The sequence below is a fragment of the Pantherophis guttatus genome, chromosome 14, assembly GCF_059756535.1.
Source record: "Pantherophis guttatus breed Tessera chromosome 14, ASM5975653v1, whole genome shotgun sequence".
NCBI lineage: Eukaryota > Metazoa > Chordata > Lepidosauria > Squamata > Colubridae > Pantherophis > Pantherophis guttatus.
In genome coordinates, this window is record NC_142076.1 from 17,984,499 (window position 1) to 17,998,409 (window position 13,911).

The 13,911-nt window shown below is 43.4% G+C and overlaps 1 protein-coding gene across 1 annotated transcript in view; it reads right to left on the bottom strand.

The window, feature by feature from the left end:
• Window positions 1-219: 219 nt before the first annotated feature.
• Window positions 220-13,911, bottom strand: part of PDGFA (platelet derived growth factor subunit A) — a gene marked incomplete at its 5' end in the record, with an annotated part of 60,580 nt that continues 46,888 nt past the window's right edge. Inside the window, 2 exons of the mRNA XM_087878577.1 lie at window positions 220-1,286; window positions 5,092-5,218. Of these exons, the coding sequence (XP_087734703.1) occupies window positions 1,276-1,286; window positions 5,092-5,218 (138 nt within the window). The remainder of the gene's footprint in view (window positions 1,287-5,091; window positions 5,219-13,911) is intronic.

Genomic DNA, 13,911 nt, shown 5'->3' on the forward strand with positions numbered 1-13,911 from the left:
TTCCGTGACTATATTCTCCAAATAAAGATGGCGGCCACGAGACTATCCAATAAAGTCTGTCCACCATGTTGCTAATTCTTCGGCAACTCTTTGAAGAGGGAAATGGGGTGGGTGGGTTGGGAAACCCCAAACACCTGATTTAAATAATATATTTGTGGAAAAGGAAGAGGCCGGGGAGAAAGGAAAAAGGGTAAGACAAACCAAGAAACATTTAGAAAATTATGCATAGGTATACCATTTTTATTTTAATACATTTCATTAGTCTGCGCCCCACCCCACCCCGCTAGGAGAAATAAAAATGCCATAATCTCACATGATCCCATTTCACTGCCGCTACACCAGTCTCTCTTATATCGGATTATTGGTAAATGTAGTCCAAAAAAATAAAAAATAAAAAGAGAGAGATAATAAAATGCTAGGCAAAAGAATAAAAAGAAGAGCTCAATAACTTGAGGGTGTAAAAAAACGAAACAAAAAACACAACCCAAAATAAAACAAATACTTAAGGCGCCCCAGATGGATTTTTTTTTTAATAGGCTTTTAAATCACCGCCAAGCCAAAAAAAAAGAAAGAAAGAAAAATAAAATTAAAAATAAAATTAAAAAAACCCACTCTAGATTCCGCCCTGGCATTTGATACATTCCTGTTCTTGATGGTTTGTCATCGTTGTTGCCGTTGTTTGTTTTTTTGTGTGTGTGTGCGTTTGTGTTTGTGTGTGTGCCTCCAAACTCCATCTTGAATCCGTCCGTCAGCATCTTGGCCTCAGGCGCATTTCTCGAGGAAAAAAATAAAACGGACAAGAGGGGAATAAAATAAAAGCACCATTGACAGTTTTTTTTTTAGGAAGTCTGCTGTCCACTTGTTGTTCGTCCTCTTCTCGTTCTATTCACATCACCATTTCTCGATGCCATGGATAGGGAAACGTCGTATTATTTTGCAGACGGCTACAATACTTCCTGCGATGTCATATTTAAACAACTATACATTTGTCCCTTGTGTGTTCTGGTGAAGTGTGTGTGTGTGTGTCTATGTGTGTGGTTGTGTCTTTATCTCTCCCTCCCCCCCCTTTTCTCTCTCTTTCTCTCTCTCTCTCTCTCTCTCTCTCTCTCTTTCTCTCTCTCTCTCTCTCTCTCTCTCTCAACCAGTTTTCCCCCCCGACCCCGGATAGGAAGATGAGTGAAGTATTTATCCAGAAAGCACCATACAGCGTAGGTTCAGGAATGTAACAGATCCTGCACATTCGAGTCCCGGAAAGAAATCTTTTCTAGCTTATTTTCACCTGACATCTGTAAAAGAAAAAAAAAAGAAAGAAAAAAGACGTCCGTAATTAAAGAATCGTTGAATCTAATCATTATTTGCTGGAGATCATAAATCAGGCTAAAGATTTATCTCCACCCCCTTCTCTCTACCTCATCATCTGGACCTCAAATATAAAAACCTTCCCAAATCTCTAGAAAAAAGAGATTTCTATCCATCAATTCTGGGTCCGTCTGTCTGTCTCCTCCTTTTCCATGCTCCAAATATAAGTTGCTCATAAAGCTGGCAACTTCATTCATCTGACTTGAGAATTAAAGTTGGAAGACCATCCTAAGGTTGGAAGGCCAGATGATGAGGCAGAGAGGGGGGGGGAATGGGATGGATTTGAAATGTTGAGGGCATCTCATGAACTTCCTGTCTTGAGGGCCAAAAATGTTTCCAAATCAGAAGGTTACCCCACTGAGTCTTCTAAGACAGCGGTGGTCCATGAGAAAATTTTGGTGATCCGCAGAAAAATTAGTCTCCAGGAGCCAGTACCTGGCCTTGCACTCCTGCAGGTCTTCCCTCTGCTTGGAAACCCTATGCTCCTAGTCCTCAGTGAGGTGCTTCTGCTGAGCCTCCTTCTCGGTCAGATCCAATTTGAACTGAGCCAGCTGTTTTCTCATAGTGGCTGCTTAGCTCCCCTGTTGGGGCCCTAAGGAGCCCGGGCAGGGAGACGAGGAGTGGCTGGCAGGAAAAGGGTGAGTAGAGGCCAGCGAGGTGCTCCTTGATGTGATTGACATTGAGTTGGCCATCGAGTTGGCCGTGCCCACCCAGTCACATGACCACCTTGCCACGCCCACAAAGCCGGTCATTAGGCAGAACATATTAGTGGTCTGTGGGATTTAAAATTATGAATTAAGTGGTCCCTGAGGTCCGAAAGGTTGGGGACCCCTGTTCAACAACTCCCATTTAGAATTATGCCCATATTTTAGGGAAATGGGCCCTCGCTGAGTAACCCTCTCAGAACCCTGATAGTAACATTCATTAGCGATCTTTATTTTTTCGAATTAGGGATGGAGCCCTATTGGTGAGGCCCATTTTTATAAATGATTACATCTTCCCAAGACTGTGGCTTTATTCTGTGGCATGTCAGTTTCCCAGCTACCTAGCTTTCTTTTGGTTAAAGAATTACTTAAAAACCTCCAGCCAGCCACAGGCCAGCAAATTAGCCATTGCAAAAAAAATTCCAGCAAAAGAAAAATGGACATCCATCCGTAGAGTTCTCGAGAACAACCTGATACCTTTGAAATCAACAATAATTATGAATCCGCATTGATTAGCCTCCAAATCAATCATTTTTAAAGCACCAAGGATAGCAACTTCAGAATGAAGCGTCTGCAGAGGTAGCTTTAAAGAGAAAAGCTGAGTTTAGCCAATCACATTTGATTGCTGGATCGCTCCCGGCAACAGTCAACGCCCAAAATCTTAAAATAATGATCAAATATGGGAAGAATAATAGCCCAATTTTTTATTTTTTATTTTCTATTGGTTGTGATCTTAAAGGCAGTTTCCATATATGGCTCGTACCTGGTCATGGGCTCCATTTTAAGGAGGGTTTTAACAATTTCCGTCGTTTTTTACCTTTTTTCTTACGTCTGCCTGTTGACATAATGGCAGCATTGGTATGTTGAACAAATGAGCCACGAAGGGCATGCATTTATGGAAGCAAAGGAATAAAAGAAACTGTTCTCAGAGAAGAACCACTGCAACGAATTGAAGGTTTTTACAGAATAACACGCTGATCAGAACCACAAAGTTTAAAAGGGTCTAATGAGGTCCTTAGCAACTCGCTTCATGTAGAAATTCAAATTAATGTATCCGATGAAGGAGAGGATATCACCTCTCTATAGGGTTCACTGTTGGTCCATTCTTGCTATTAGAAGGATTTTCCTAACATCCAGATCAGGCATGAAATCCAGCAGGTTCTGGAGAACTGGTAGCGGAAATTTTGAGTAGTTCAGCGAACCGGCAAATACCACCTCTGGCTGGCCCCAGAGTGGGGTGGGAATGGATTTTGCAATATCCTTCCCTTGGAGTGGGGAGGGAATGGGGGTTTTGCAGTATCCTTCCCCCAGGAGTAGGGAGGGAATGGGGGTTTTGCAGTATCCTTCCCCCAGGAGTAGGGAGGGAATGGGGGTTTTGCAGTATCCTTCTCCTGGAGTGGGGTGGGAATGGAGATTTTGCAGTATCCTTCCCCCAGGAGTGGGGAGGGAATGGGGGTTTTGCAGTATCCTTCCCCTGGAGTGGGGTGGGAATGGAGATTTTGCAGTATCCTTCCCCCAGGAGTGGGGAGGGAATGGGGGTTTTGCAGTATCCTTCCCCTGGAGTGGGGTGGAATGGGGGTTTTGCAGTATCCTTCCCCCAGGAGTGGGGAGGAAATGGGGGTTTTGCAGTATCCTTCCCCCAGGAGTAGGAAGGGAATGGGGGTTTTGCAGTATCCTTCTCCTGGAGTGGGGTGGGAATGGAGATTTTACAGTATCCTTCTCCTGGAGTGGGGTGGGAATGGGGGTTTTGCAGTATCCTTCCCTTGGAGTGGGGTGGAATGGGGGTTTTGCAGTATCATTCCCCTGGAGTGAGGAAGGAATGGAGATTTTGCAGTATCCTTCCCCCAGGAGTGGGGAGGGAATGGGGGTTTTGCAGTATCCTTCCACTGGAGTGGGGTGGGAATGGGGATTTTGCAGTATCCTTCCCCTGCCATGCCCACCAAGCCACGCCCACAAAACCGGTAGTAAAAAAAAATTTGGATTTCACCACTGATCCAGATGGAATTTGGGCAATTCTTAGAGCCAACATTCCATGTTCCTCTTTGAGGACCATGGCAAACAAGTCATAATCTTCATCTATGGGACACCACTGAGAGGACATCAAATCGAAACTCTACCTTCTTGTGCCATTTCCTTCATCTTTCCTTGAAAAGTTTAATTTCCCCATCCCCTATCTGTCTTTTCGGTGTCCGTTCAGTTTTGTCTAAATCCTTCTCAAAGGGTCCAAAATTGACCACAAGACTTACAAGCTTTAGAGAAGATATATCTGCCATGCTAAGATTCATGGTGTGCAATCCTAAGTGTGGGATGAAATATGCACCCCATGGTTATCTGCAGTTAATATCAGATAATCCCAGGGGTTAATTTTAATCCTCCTGACATGCAAATAAATGGATTTAAAGTTATTTTATCTGATATATCTCAGTTGGGTTTGACTCTACTCTTGAAAGAAAAAGATCGGGAGTCAATGCTTCATCAGAAACTAATCTGCCCAAAACGTTATAAAATTTATAAGGCACATGAGAAATAATACTAGTAATCGTAACGGAACAACAAAAAGAAAGAGAAGGCAAACACCAACCCATCCTCCACTGTTTTTAATATCAATTAATATATTAAAAAATAATTAAATACCAGCTCCTCCCCATCCCTCAAATCTATGGGTCACCACTAAGAGAACACCAAACCCAAATTCTATATTCTTATGCCCCAATTCCTTCATCTTTCCTTGAAAAGATGAAGGAATTCCCCATCCCTATCCATCTTTTGGGTGTCCATTTTAGCTTGTCTAAATCCTTCTCAAAAGGCCCAGAATTGAGCGCAAGACTTATTAGTCTTGAAAAAGACACATCCTCCATGCTGAAATTCATAACGTGTAAATTTAAGCAATATGAACTCTCTTCCATCGCTGTGGTTATCACAAGCATGTTTCTCATTTCCAGATGTTTAATGCTCGAGAGCCCTGGGGAACGTCAAAAAAACACATCCAACACCATCAATTCCAGTCTCTTAATTTACTCCAACTTACCTGTTTCTTCTTCTCGAAAATCTGGATTGGAATTTGACATTGTACAAGTGCATTCCATATGCTCTTCTAACTTCACCAGAACTTCCTTTAATTTGGGTTTTCTTCTAACATATTCCACTTTGGCCACCTACGGGTTGACAAAATAATAAAAATAAAAATAAAAATAAGACTTTAGGATTCAGACTGACAGGCACTTGGTCCACAACACACCTGACACACCTGACATAACAATAGTTGAAAAGAAAAAAGTATGGTTCATTGACATTGCAATACCTGGTGATGCACGGATTGAAGATAAGCAGCAAGAAAAAATCACAAAGTACCGAGATTTGCAAATTGAAGTTGAGCGACTGTGGAAAAAGAAATTGTGTGTTGTCCCGATTGTAATTGGAGCCCTTGGAGCAATACCCAAAGGGCTACCCCGCTATTTAGAAATTCTAAATTTACCGGACTTGAACATTTTGACTCTACAAAAAACCACCTTACTCGGAACAGCTTACATCCTCCGACGATACCTTAACAGTTCCTAGGTCCTTGGTTAGGACTCGAGCTGCTGAGCTATTAACCAGCCTCAAAGGCTGTGAATCTCACTAAAGATTAAATAATAATAATAATAATAATAATAATAATAATAATAATAATAATAATAATAATAATAATAATAATAATAATAATAATAATAATAATATTCAGGAACTTGTTAAGCCAAACAGTAGCCAAGAACAAGATTTGGAGAACTGATTTGGAGAAGAACTTTGTGGTTTCGTGTGTGTATTGTTCACGATTTGCAGGGCGTATCCCTAAACTCACCAGGAAGCAAACAAAATAATTAACCCTCATTATTTGGTGTGAAACTGTTGAACTCCAAAACACTTTTCCTTTCCAAAGCAGTGATAAAATAATCTGCCAGGAGGAAACTGCTCCCAAAAACAACTTTTTTTGAGAGTGAGATTTAAGATTCAAAGCAAAGGGAAAGAGACCCTGTTCTGTCACCATCAATTAAAAAAAAAAGCTTCTTGGGTTTTAAGTGGAATTTTTCTAACTTGGATTTGGGATCTCGTAAAGCCTCCGTTTTACCCCCAAACTCTCCCTCACCCTTCTTACAAAGAGCTTGTTGGCATAATGTTCTGGAAAAGGAAAGGATCATTCATCAGCCGGATATTGTCCAAGATAACTTGGCGGGCATTTATGAAGTGTGTGGCATTTAGCCAAAGTCAGGTTTTGACTTTGTAGCTTCGCACAACTTCCCTGATTCAAGGGAAGTTGTTTTTGAAGTGCTCTTTGCAGCTGGAGTATTTTGGCAGGCAAGATACCCTTGAATATGCTTGAAAAAAAGGTGTTTTTTTTTTTCTAAAAAGAAAAAAAAATGGCAAAGGGACCAACATTTACTATCCTGAAATGTGGACTTGTGTGACAGATGGTTTACCAGTATTGGGGTGGATGTATTTTGAAAATCAAAAGAATTCATAACATGTTAACTGTCACATTTGCACGTCATGCATTTGCAATCTTTCATTTTTTTATTTTATTTTATTTTTTGGGGGGAGGAAAACTGTAAGATTCATTTTCTCCTTATATGAATAAGAAGATTCCTTTTTTTTTTAATTTGATTTATATGCCGCCCTTCTCCGGAGACTCAGGGTGGCTTACAATGCGTTAAGCAATAGCCTTCATCCTTTTGTATATTTATACAAAGTCAGTTTATTGCCCCCACAAACTGGGTTCTCAATTTACCTACCTTAGAAAGGATGGAAGGCTGAGTCAACCTTGAGCCTGGCGAGATTTGAACCTGCAGTAATTGCAGGCAGCTGGTCTTAATAACAGGGTGCTTTAGACCACTGTACTACCAAGGCTTCTTAGATCCGGTTTCCTAGGCACCCAACATGCCTTGAATCGATCCGAAGTCACATTTGACGTTGCAAAATACACCCTAAGTTACATTCAGCCAACCACTCTACATCTTAAGGTTAGACTCTTAACAGGCATAAATCAAAAACCAAAGAGGAAAGCAGTCTTATTTCTTTGCTGAGCTGGGTGGGTTGTGGATTCATTGACACACACACACACAGAGACTCTTTGTCAGCCTTGCGAGGTAGGTAGTCCTCCAGGCAGGAAGCTCATCCGTTAAGTATCAACTCTAATTTTATTGTAAGGTTGCAGGAACAGATTCTTGCAAGTTTGAAAAGCCATCTTCTCCTTTACAGCCCAAGAAACTAGACGGAGGGTTCCTTTTGAGATGTTTGCCACGTCCTAATACTTTCCCTGGGCTATGTTGTCCCTTATCTGACCATTTTCTTATCTATGGCTCTTTCTCCTGTCTCCTAAGGTTGATTCCCACGTACCGTTCCTGCTTAGTCTACCAAATTGGCGTATTGCAAGATTCTGTTCATGTAACCTTACAATAAAGACAGAGTTAGCATTCCTGGGTGTGCTTCTTGTCCAGACTATTTTGAAAAGCTTACATCAATTTCAAGGTTGACTCAGCCTTCCATGCTTCCGAGGTGGGTAAAATGAGGACCAGAGATGGTATTCAGCAGGTTCTGGAGAACCGGTAGGAGAAATTTTGAGTAGTTCGGAGAACCGGTAAATACCACCTCTGACTGGCCCCGTCCCCATCTGTTCTCTGCCTCCCAAGTCCCAGGTGATTGGGAGGAAATGGGGATTTTGCAGTAACCTTTCCCTGGAGTGAGGAGGGAATGGAGATTTTACAGTATCCTTCCCCTGGACTGGGGAGGGAATGGAGATTTTACAGTATCCTTCCCCTGGACTGGGGAGGGAATGGAGTTTTTACAGTATCCTTCCTCTGGAGTGAGGAGGAAATTGAGATTTTTTATTTATTTATTTATTTATTTTTAATTTGATTTATACGCCGCCCTTCTCCGGAGACTCAGGGCGGCTTACAGTGCATTAAGCAATAGCCTTCATACTTTTGTATATTTTATACAAAGTCAGCTTATTGCCCCCACAACTGGGTCCTCAATTTACCTACCTTAGAAAGGATGGAAGGCTGAGTCGACCTTGAGCCTGGCGAGATTCGAACTTACTTTAATTGCAGACAGCTGGTGTTAAATTACAGTGCTTAGTCTGCAGAGCTATCCAGGCTCTTACAGTATCCTTCCCCTGGACTGGGGAGGGAATGGAGATTTTACAGTATCCTTCCTCTGGACTGGGGAGGGAATGGAGATTTTACAATATCCTTCCCCTGCCATGCCTACCAAGCCACACCCACAGAACCGGTAGTAAAAAAAAAATGAACCCCACCACTGATGAGGACCCAGATTGTTGGGGGCAATATGCTGACTCTGTAAACCGCTTAGAGAAGGCTGTAAAGCCCTGTGAAACAGTATATAAGTCTAAATGCTATCTCGCAAATCTGAAAGAAAGCAAATATGAAATCTCTTTCCCCCACCCCCTCACCTTTACAGTCCAAGAAACTAGTGAGGGTTCCTTCTACCATGCCCCGATTCCTTCTGTGGTCTCAGCTGCCTCTTATCCAATTATTGTCTAGCCTGTGGCTCTTCCTCCTCTCAAGGCCATTCCTACATACCATTCTACTCCTTTCCCTGTTTATAAATCCTTACAGAGTTGCGCAAATACCGAAGGCCAGGATGACTCCCACTCTGTTGAGGCAACATTTTTCTCCTAATTGGCCTTGCAGACAGAAGCTTTGAGATGATTAACAAACCCTGTGGCCTCAAAAGACAGATTAGAGAAGTAATTAAAAGTCACCAACTCTTAGCCATCTGAAAGAAAAGCAGCTTCCCTAGAACTCAAACTGGAAGGTCATCCAGATGTTTTGCAACTCTTGAGAAACCAACTTCTCTAAGGGCAGAAGTGCTTGCCCTTTTGATCCCTGAGAGACGCAAAGAGCCATGATGGCACAGTGGTTAGAAAGCAGTTATTGCAGGCTAACTCTGCCCGCTGCCAGGAGTTCGATCCTGACCGGCTGAAGGTTGATCCATCCTTCCATCCTTCCGAGGTCAGTAAAATGAGGACCCAGATTGTAGAGGGCAAATATGCTGATTCTGTAAACTTCTCAGAGGGGGCTGTAAAGGACTGTGAAGCGGTATATAAGTCTAAGTCCTATTGCTATTTGCATCCCTTTCCAAACTGGTGATTTTGGGTAGACTGATTTGGTTAGAATGACTGACCTGTCAGTCAAGTTTTGATGCCCATTCACCTACTTTCTCTGACAGAGCCTGACAACATGAAAATAGAGAAGGAAAGGAATCTAGTGCCATTCTGAGTCATCCAACATCAAAAGGATGACTAAGTTGTCTCATTTACAACAAAACACAGATCAAGACCTCGGCCAACAAAGATCCAGACAGAACCCCAGAGATAATAAAACACTTTCACACCAGACAAGAGAGTCTGATGCGAAATGTAACACGTTCAGTCTATCGTCGCATGTTCAGCGAAGTAGTCAATCTGCACGGAAGGTTGCAACACTCGAAATAAATCGCAATCCAATGAGGTCGTGATGCCCGCAATTTTTTTTTTCTCCCAAGATTGGCCAACTCTCATGTAAAGCCACTGACTATAACAGTAGTCTAAATATATTATAGGAAAACATGCTTGAACGACGGTCCAGAAAGCAAGCAACAAAGAGTATGTTATACGTATTTACAGTAGTGGCCAAAATTGTGGAATACACCACACACCAGGAATTCTCTAGCGAGATGATTGGCCCCTCCCATAAGGCTAAAAAGAGGAGCAAAGGCATGTGGGCACTTTGCAGGAAAGCAACGTTGTTAATTCTGTTCCCAATCGACATCTCTGTTTGATTCTGGACTCCGTGTGGCTTTGCCAAGTAGGTCTTTGGCAGCATGTCAAAGCATGTTATCCCGAAGGACTTTTTGCAACTAATTGGGACTCAGCTGTGAATGAACATAATTCACAGCTGTTGCAATAAAAGAGATTTTTGGGATTACTGGTGTGTTTTAATGACTCGGGAAGCCTAGGTCACAACACCTCAATCCTTTGGAAATGTCATATTGTCATAAAACAATTCTGAGTCTTATGGTTTCCTTAATCTTTTCCTTGGCTGTGCAACCATTCCTGAGAGTTCGCATAACTGGAGGGCCTTCGAAACGTTGCCTTCTTCTCAAGAAACCAGATCTCCCCCTACTTACTAAGGAAGGACCTTTTAGAACTGGCCTTCTTTACAAAGATATTTTCTTGCTGGAAAACTAGAGCGGATTAACCACAGCACGATGGGAATGACAGTCAAATGAACTCGGCCATTCCGAAAGGTTGGCAGGGGTCAGGGGGCCAAAGTTTCGACATTCTGTTGGGGTTTAAATAGACAACACAAAGCCAGAGAAGCACAAAAGGGAACAGCTGAGCAACCCGGATTGTTTGCCTAATGCATCTCGAGAAAGGACGGCTGGATTACATTTTGGGGAGAAAGGAATTAACTGATGGAGATGTTTGGAAAAGCAGAGGGATTTACAGCCTTCGTCTCTCCTCTCAAAAAAGCAGGACCAACGACACCATTTTGAATCATATGCTGGATGGGGAAATTGTAGAGGGATCTTGTTACTCAAAGACAATTGGATAAATAGAGAGTAGTTGTTAATTTAGCTACTAAGATCTTTCATTGCCAAGACCTGTTTAATGGAGAACTAGGAGACCTGGACCTACATCAGATGGAGGAGGAAGAAGAGGAAGAAGGAGGAAGGAGGGAGGAGGGAGGAGGAGGAGGAGAAGAGGAGGAGGAGGGAGGAGGAGAAGGAAGGAGAAGACAAAGAAGGAGAAGAAGAAGAGGAGGAGGAGAAGGAGGAAAGAGGGGGAGGAGGAGCGAGGAAGAGAAGGGAGAAGGAAGGAGAACATGGAGAAGAAGGAGGACGACGAGGAGGATGAGGAGGAAAAGGAAGAAGGAGAGGAGGAGAAAGACAAGGAGGGAGGAAGAGGAAGAAGAGGAAGAGGAAGGGAAAGAGGAAGAACATTCTTTTTTCCCTTCTTCTTTTTCTCTCTGGGACCACGAGAATGACGAGTAGGGGAAGGTTGAGAAATACAGATTTGGGCAAGATTGGGAACAGGCTAATATGTGAAAAACCAACTGAGCGTGAAAAATACGATTCATGCAATTCTCCCCAACATGGACTTATGATACGCAAACCCATCTCTTGTCTAAATCAATGCAGACTTTTGCTTCTTGTCCTGCCCTCAGGTGCTTTGCAGAATAGCTTGGCTCCCTCTTCTTTGGGGCAGCCCCTGAGATATTGGAAGATTGCTATCATGTCTCCCCCGGTCCTTCTTTTCATCAAAGTAGACATACCCAATTCCTGCAACCGTTCTTCCTATGTTTTAGCCTCCAGTCCCCTAATCCTCTTGGTTGCTCTTCTCTGCACTCTTTCTAGAGTCTCAACATCTTTTTTACATCATAGCAACCAAAACTGGATGCAGGATTCCAAGTGTGGCCTCAACAAAGCCTTATAAAGTGGTATTAACACTTCACGTGATCTTGATTCTATCCCTCTGTTTATGCAGCCTAGAACTGTGTTGGCTTTTTTTGGCAGCTGCTGCACACAGCTGGCTCCTATTTAAATGGTTGTCCACTAGGACTCCAAGATCCCTCTCACAGTTACTACTATTGAGCAGGGTACCACCTATATTGTACCTGTGCATTTGGTTTTTCTTGCCTAAATGCAGAACCTTACTGTAAACCATTTGGCGTCCCTAGAAAGGTGAAGAGAACTTGAGAAGAATTCTTAAGATGAATGACTTCGTCTAGCATTTATTCAGAAGTTCCGGATGAAGGCAGGGGAGAGGCTCAAAGCACAAGCAACAAAACCGAAGAAAAACAGTTCCTAAAAATAACACCAAAAAGCCGCAACCACAAATTGCCCACTTAAAATCTTAGGAGAATAAAAGCATTTCCATTCGACTGGTCCAAGTCATCCAAAAAAAAAAAGAGGCTGCATTGATTTAGACAAGAGATGGCTTTGCGTATCGTAAGTCCATGTTGGGGAGAATTGCATGAATCGTATTTTTCACTCTCGATTGGTTTTTCACACATTAGCCTGTTCCCAATCTTGCCCAAATCTGTATATCTCAACCTTCCCCTACTCGCCATTCTCCTGGTCCCAGAGAGAAAAAGAAGAAGGGGAAAAAGAATGTTCTTCCTCTTTCCCTTCCTATTCCTCTTCTTCCTCTTCCTCCCTCTTTTGTCTTCCTCCTCCTCTCCTTCTTCCTCTTCCTCTCCTCCTCCTCCTTCTCCGTCTTCTCCTTCCTCCTCCTCCTCCTTCCTTCTCTCCTCCCTCCTTCTCCTCCCTCCTTCCTCCTCTTCTTCCTCTCCTTCTCCTTCTCCTTCTTCTTCTCCATCTCCTCCTTCCTTCTCCTCCTCCCTCCTCCTCCTCCCTCTTTCCTCCTCTTCTTCCTCTCCTTCTTCTTCTCCTTCTCCTTCATCTTCTCCTTCCTTCTCCTCCACCCTCCTCCTCCTTCCTCCTTCCTCTTCTTCTTCTTCTCCTTCTCCTTCTCCTTCTCTGTCTTCTCCTTCCTTCTCCTTCCTTCTCCTCCTCCCTCCTCCTCCTCCCTCCTTCTTCCTCTCCTTCTTCTTCTCTTCCTTCTCCTTCTACTTCTCCGTCTTCTCCTTCCTTTTCCTCCTCCCTCCTCCCTCTTCTTCCTCTCCTTCTTCCTCTCCATCTTCTTCCTTCCTTCTCTTCTTCCCTCTTCCTCCTCTTCTTCTTCTCCTCCTTCTCCTCCTTCTCCTTCCCCTTCCCTCCTCCTCCTCCATCATCTGATGGACTAAAGGTGTTATAAACATTTGTTTTCCATCTCTTCCTTTGGCCTAGCAGCTTTTCTTCTCAACTTAAAGGCTTTCCTAACTCACTGGAAGTCCACTGAGGAACGACCAATTGTCTCCCCCATCTTGTCAATAAAAAAACCAAACTACGAAACCGAAGGCCTTCTGCTTCCGGATAGAAAATTAAATAAGTAGAAGGGTTTGAACGTAAACTTGACACGGTGGGAAATAGAACAAGGCCAGCTTTTCACTCCCTTCTGGGAAGAAGCGGAACAGAAATCTTGACCACTCTCTGCATGACCCCAAAAGAGAATCTTCAGGATTATGGGACACAGACCCCATTCATACCCCCACCCCCCCACCCCCAAACACTGGAATTCCAAAGAGCATGTGAAACAATTAATTATATCAAAGGAGAGAGAGAGAGAGAAAGAGCGTTTAAGTCACCCAAGAAAGAAACATGGATTTTCTTTTGGAAGCCATTGGTGTGACAGAAAGGTCACAACTCTGACAAAAAACACACCACTCTCATTTAACTCCTCGTTTTTTAATTAACATTAAGCCAAGGGAGGATTTTTCTCAAGACCTTTGCAGCAGGCTATTGTTATTTTTTTCCAGGCATGACTTAAGAGTAAACTGGGATGGATTCTCAGACGTTTGCTTCCAAAAACATAGCACCGAGAAGGACATCCAAGGAGTCTTTTCTTAGAAAATCCCGTTTCCCCTCTTATTATGAACAAAAATCAGGGATCCACCAGACAAGAGACAGACAAGCGAAGAATACGAGAAGGTTAGGGGTGGGCTGCTCCGGGTTCGCCTCCTCTCGCGAAGATTCTGCGTGGTTCGGCGAACCCCCAAATCCCACTCCTGGCTGGCCCTGCCAACCCCTCCAGGAGACTCCACGCAGCCCGTTTTGGATGCCAGATAAGTGCAGGGCCCGCACGGAGGCTCAGGGAGGGCGAAAAATGGGCCTCCCAGAAGTTCCGGAAGGCCGGAAATGGGCCCATTTTTGGATTTCAGAGGACCTCCGGAGGCCAGAGGAAGGTGAAAACAGCCCCTGCTGTGGTGCA